At 37.8% G+C, this 6838-nt stretch overlaps 1 protein-coding gene across 1 annotated transcript in view; it reads left to right on the top strand.

Moving 5' to 3' along the window:
- The first annotated feature begins 6663 nt into the window (after positions 1–6663).
- Positions 6664–6838, top strand: part of LOC133737883 (glycine-rich cell wall structural protein 1-like) — a 2436-nt gene continuing 2261 nt past the window's right edge. Inside the window, exon 1 of the mRNA XM_062165359.1 lies at positions 6664–6734. Within this exon, the coding sequence (XP_062021343.1) occupies positions 6664–6734 (71 nt within the window). The remainder of the gene's footprint in view (positions 6735–6838) is intronic.

The following is a 6838-nucleotide window of genomic DNA, read 5'->3' as shown; positions in this document are numbered from 1 at the left end:
TCTGCAATCAATACAAGGGCACCTAATTCTTTCCGGATTCCCCAAACTCGCCTGAACAGTATCAACGAATTTACGTGCTCCATATCTATACTCCAAAGTGTTTCTAGAGAAAAGAAAACTAATTAATTTTTCCTTGTCTAGCTATAGCCTATAGGTCAAGGATATAAATAGAACATGCAATTGCTAGAACTGTATCAATGCTAGGAAAAAGAATATTAAAGCAACAAAACATATAGGACAAAGAACAAGTCACTTACAATACAAAGTCTCCTCTCTGCCACTATTTGAAGTCTGGACGTCTTCCCTACTTAGCTCCTCCCCACTGATTTGAAAAGGCTGACCAATTGCTATGACTAGTTCTGTACATAGTTAGGAAAGGAAAAATGGAAAAGAAAGAAGATTAGCACCTTAAAGAAGATCTAGCTACCTAGCTAATAAAGTGGTACATAGAATATTCAAAAAGAAAAGGATTGATTCTTATTAGGAATTTACGTTTGCTTTGCTTCTGTTAACAATATCAATTTGCACCACTCTTCAATGTAGGACAGCTTCCAAGGTAGTCCATGCATACCCATCCATCATATGATTAAGTTCCCTGGAGTTTTCAAGTTGAAAATAGCAATAATAACAACAACATCAATAATACAAATTCAACATCAGCTTTTCATTAAGATCCAGTTGTTCTAATGTAAATAAAATGAATAAATAACAAAGATTGCTTCTTTGTTAAATAAAAGACTCTTGTAAGACATTATAGTTTGCCTTTTAAATGTGCTACTACTGCTCTAGTAGCTATAATCATTTATGAAATGTGTGGTCCTCTTCAGATCAAAATGTGAAACACTTGAACAGATTTACTTAAAATACAGGAAGAAAATAGAGGGAGCCTCATGGAATGAAGAAAGTTTAATTTACATTCTGGAAATCTACTTGCATTTGAAGTTTTTTTTTTTTTTTTCATACCTATTTACTTAGACGTTATTGATAATATGAAGGGTTAGAGTTCACACTTGATATGAAGTCTCCTCTCTGCCTCTATTTCAAAGGTACAGAAAATACATATACCGAGTTACAAAAGGAACTGGATACAATCTCTTTCAAGTTTAACAATAATCATTCCTTATCTTTGAGACCTTATATGACTAATACATATCTCCAAAATCGAAACAAAAACCCAATCAAAAAAAAAAAAAAAAACCTACCTCAGAAAGAAAGAAGTCGATTCTTTGGAAAATTGGAGGTAGATTGGACACTTCTAGAGGAAGGACAACATGCCTATAGTGCAAACATTTTAGTTTAAGAACCAATTAGTGAAGAACGAAGAACCAATTCAAAGTTTCAAACAAATACGAAGAAGTGAAGAACTGAAGAACAAATTCTTCTCTTCAAATTTCAACCCCAATTCAAAATAGATTCAGTACCTAACTACCCACTAACTAAAATACCAATTCAAACTTAAAAGTTAGAACTTACGTTTAAAGAGTTAGAGATTGAAGGCGGCGTGGAGCATAGGGAGTTTGAGGCAGAGATAAATTAGTGGAGGCGTGGAGCAGAGGCGCGGTGGAGCTGCGGTGGCTGGGGGGAGCTCCGGTGGAGGTGTGCAGCAGAGGCGCGGTGGGGAGAGTGAATACTAACTTAGGTCTGTTTTTCCAGTTTTGGGAGAGATGAGAGAGAAGTACTCACCTGATGATGGGCTCACCTGATAACCGGATATTGGCATCGGCCTTTTCATCAATGAGTGAGGATGAAGAGAAGAAGAGGAAACGTGATGAGAGATGAAGGGAGAGATCTGGGTTTGCGGTTAGGTTCTATTTTTTGGAAAAGAATTGAGAAGAATGGATAATTGATCTGGACTCTAGAGAGAGAGGGGTATCAAGAATTCTTTGGCGTCAGATTCTATGAAAGAGGGAAATTAGAATTTGGCTAAAAATTTGAGCGGATCCTAAAATTTTATCACATTTACGACACACATTCAAAACATGCCGTAAAAGAGTAAAAGACCAAAGATGAAAGTCTTTTACTGCGCACAAAAAAACACACCGTAAATGTAATGCAGCATTTATATCGCACATTAAAAACACGCCGTAAAAGACCAGAAACATAAGTCATTTACCGCTCACATGGAAACACACCGTGAATGTAATGCAACATTTACAGCGCACATTAAAAACACGTCGTAAACGACCAGAAACGGAAGTCATTTGCGGCGCACAAAAAAACACGTCGTGAATGACTGTCTTTTACGGCGCACAATATATGCACGCTGTAATTTGCGCGTAGTAAAAGATTTTATATTTCTTTTTTAGATGTTAGAGGGTGAATCAATGATATTAATGAATTTAATTATGTGACGAAAAAAATATTGCGTGTTAATAACAACCATTAATTATGACAAGACCCGCCCCGAATTCCACCCTGGAATCCGAAGTGGCCCTGCGGGACCCACCTTTAAAGGAGATTTACCAAAAATTTCGGCATAACCTCCCTTAAAAAATGGATAACCCAAAATCCTGCGGAAAACAAAATTCACTTCTAATAATCCAACCACAAACTCCTGGAGCCACTCTGCTCCCAAATTCCACAATCCCATCTCAAAGCTAACAACATCACACATAATTTCCGAAAGGTATAAGTTACTACAATCACCAAAGTTAGGTCATAGACCTCAAATATAATTCATACAAGTTTGGGTCACATATCCCTTAGTAATCAGAGCATTCTAGAAATATAAGTTTAACATAGAGTACAGTAGGCTAAATGAATAACCTACAAAATATGATGACGGAAGCGGATGCGGTCACTATGGCTCACTCCCGAACGCCGAGCAGCAACACTGAAAACTGGGCATTTGAAACCGAAGGGCCCAGGGGAAAGTACATAAAAACGTTAGCGTGAGTGGACAAAAATTAACAAATATAAACCAAATGGATTTTATACCTTCCCACATTTTTCGATATATATATATAAAATCCGGATGCATGCAACATTTATAAAACACTTAAGAAAATAATTCGAAAAACATTGAACTCCAGAAAACCGACTAGCCCCGCTAGTCACGACAGTAGAGTAAAAGATTGAAATTTCAATACTCGAAAATATAAGTCCAGCCCCGCTGGTTAAGAAAACTCAGACTAGTCCCCGCTAGTCAAAAATAGTATAAGTAGGGGAAGATGATAGCCATACGAATAAGCCACGCAGGCTTGGTTGGGTGATAGCCTCCCAGGCTAAAGAACTCCCATAACTCCCGTAATATACCCTTACGCCACTAAGTGTAGCGATAGGATACTGGGCTACAGAATTACTGTCACAGAGACAGTAACCTGCGCCACAAAGGCGGAAGGGCTACGGTGATCCCATCACCGCGCCACAAAGGCGGAAAATCAATGCTAGCATGATAAAATCACCCCTCAGTATGGCACAGGGAAACATAACCGAAAATCCAGTAAATGCAAAATTCATAAGGCTTCCCCCATCTCTCGTAAAAGAATCTCCAACGACGTGTCCCACACGCCAAGATAATCTCAAGTTCAAAAGTAAATAAAAGAAAATAAGCATAGTCCAATGACGTGACCCCGCACGCCATAAAATCTTCAAATAAACAAAGTTCTCAAACCGCCATTATTGCTAAGGCATTCCCAATGCCAAAACCAAGGATCAAATAAATAAACAAGAAAAATAATTCCATCGAAATCCCATTTCGAAACTCCTTTAAAAGTCTCAAATCGAAATAACATTTAATTAGAGAATAATTCCGGAAATAACCTCGGAAATAAGATAATTCACCATTAAGATTATAAATCAAAAGCAATTTCGGAAACGAATCAATAATGAAAGTATTTATATGAGATAATACGAAATCAATTTCTAATCTCATACTCGAAATGTAAATTGATGAATAAATAGAGCATACTTTAAGAAATAATGCATGCATCAATTACTTAAAAACAAAAGTCCACTCACAATATATGCTCAATCCTGACGTCGCTCAGTATTTTCCTCGTATGGAGACTCCTCTCGTCCTGTACGAATAACATTCATAAATATATATTTACAGGACGGAAATTAACTTTATGATAATTAGAAATTGAAATTCAAAACGTCCCCCTTCAAAATCCAACTTCTCAATTCACATCGAATCCATCCGTAATTCTCCAATAATATTCATTCATCGATATATAAATTCTAAAGTGAATTCGAAAGAATTTCGGCGATCGAATTCACGTGAATCAATAATCAACAATTCATGCTCAATCGTAACTTCCTCCAATTTCCATCAAACTTCATGTATAAGCTTCCAATATCATTAAAGAATTTATGGAACTAAAACGGTAATTAAAATGTAGTTCTACGCGCCACCACGCGCTACCTACAGTGGCGGCGCGTGGGGACCACGCGCCGGCGGCGACCTTCTCCGATGACCACCAAATTCCGGCAACAACATCATCTCAACAGACCCAAACAACTTCTCAACTACAACATTGATCAATTTTACCTCTAAGTGGCCGAATCGAGCCGGTGAAGGAAAGCCCCGAAGCTTCAAGAACCCTAGAAATGAAAAATCGTCAATTCAACCTCTACAATGCAAATTGGAACGAACTACCTTAGGGGAAATGATCACCATCAAAAACCAAACCTTCGATGGGAATATGGCGGCCGGAGGTGGCCGGAATGGCTGGAAACCGGCGAAATCCCAAAACTGCAGCCGGAGCAATCTTGCTTCGATCCGGACTTCCACGGCCAAAACTCCACAATCCAAGGTCACTAATGTCAAGATCGGGTTGAGGCGCTCCTGTGGTGACCGGTTGCACGCCGGTTGGTGGCCGGAAAGTGAAGAATCGAAGGGGAAGAGGAGAACCCGAAGGGAAAGGGGAAGAATCGGGGGAGAGGAGAGAGAAGGAGGGGTGGGTTTCCGGTTTTGGAAACCTACCCGGGTAACTTTCCATTTTTATTCAATTTTTACCATGAACAGTAACTTCCGCATTTTAAGCTATAACTTTCACATACGAACTCCGATTTTTACGTACCACATATGCACGCGCTCGGTTTAACGTCCTCTACAACTTTCATGAAGGAAATTTTCTCAAATTAATAACTCATAAAAAGTCAATTTTTAACCCCCTCCTAAACGTTAAAATTTAAAATCGTGAACGGTAACCAATAAGAATTTCGTGTAACTCGGTAAAAAGACATATCAGGTGTGGGGTGTAACAAATTATGTATTAAATTAAGGGATATATCTACAGATTCTTTGACCAATATTTTTCTAGGGGTGGGCGTTTTCAACCGAGAGTCCGAGAAACCGGCTCGATCCGGACCGAAATCGACTATTCGGGTCGGTTTTCAAAGCTGACTTCCTCGGGTCGGACTAAACCGAACCGATTAAAGTGTCATTTGGTTCGGTCTCGATTTCAATGTTTGCAGAACCGATCCGGACCGATATTTGGTACATGTTTGCATTTCTGCATTTCTACTTGTTTAGTTTCAACAGGTTTATGTTTAGTTTATGCATTTCTGCATTTGTAGTTTGCAGTTTTGCTTAGCTTCTGCATTTCTGCATTTATACTTTACAGCTTTGCTTTCAATTCTGCATTTCTGCATTTTTATGTTTACAGTTTTGTTTAGTTTCTGCATTTCTGCATTTCTGCATTTGTACTTTACTGCTTTACTGCTTTAGTTTTCAGTTTGCAGTCTTTGAATCTGCAATTCTGCAGTTTGCAACTCCAGTGAATCTGCATTTCTGCATTTTTATGTTTACAGTTTTGTTTAGTTTCTGCATTTCTGCATTTCTACTTTACTGCTTTAGTTTTTAGTTTGCAGTCTTTGAATCTGCAATTCTGCAGTTTGCAGCTCCAGTGAATCTGCAATTCTGCAATTTGCATAGTTCTGGAAAAACAATTTTCTTGGCCCGAAAAACCGAAACACCGGACCGATTGTGTTCGGGTCGGTTTCTCATCGGTTTCAACCTGCTCAACACACTGATCCGGACCGATCCGCCAGTGTCTGTTTCGGACTCGGTTTTCAGATTTTTCGGACCGAACCGATCCGAACCCAACCCTATATTTTTCTTCATTTAATTACTTTAATTAAATTATTTCCCATAAATTTTCTTTCCAAATAGTATTAATATAATGAATTAGGTGACAGGAATATTAATTAATTTCGTCTAAAAAAAATTATTAAAAAATTAAAGGAAAAAATATAGTTTTAGTCACTCAACTTTCACTTGATTGACACTTTGGTCACTGATTTAGTCACTCAATTTTAACTCCGACTATCACTTTAGTCCGCTAGTGAATTTTTCCGATAAAAAAAGTCACATGACGCCTCACATGCCCTTTTTTAAGGGTTATTTTCGTCCTTCAATGAAAATTTCAACCTATATTCAAACCAAATCTGAGACCTTCCCATTTCCCTTAAATCTGAAACTTATAATTGACGTATTGATCTCCTTGCTTGCTTTTGATCTTGTGCTGCAATTGGAGAACAGCAAAACAGAGGTAATGATATGGGATTTTTTTTTTTTTTTCCTTTTATCAGGGAAACTTGGTCATTTCTATTATGTTGGTAACATGTGAAGATATCTTAGTTGTGACATAATATCAGTAAAAGACTAAATACTGTCAACATTGGATCCATGTGGGTCATTGGAACATCTATGGAAGAATGTGTAATGAAGACATTGTAAAACAAGCGTGGATATCTTACAAGACAATTCCCATAAAGCTTTTGCTCATGTAAGAATCTGTTCTATAAGTGTTCTAGTAATGATATGGAACTGTTCACCAACAGCCCAGACATGAAAACAAATATGAGAAGATCCTAGAAAAAGAGAAAACGT

The sequence above is a fragment of the Rosa rugosa genome, chromosome 3 (genome assembly GCF_958449725.1).
Source record: "Rosa rugosa chromosome 3, drRosRugo1.1, whole genome shotgun sequence".
NCBI classification, from domain to species: Eukaryota; Viridiplantae; Streptophyta; class Magnoliopsida; order Rosales; family Rosaceae; genus Rosa; species Rosa rugosa.
The sequence above is the reverse complement of the archived record's forward strand: the minus strand, read 5'-3'. Positions and strand labels throughout refer to the sequence as shown.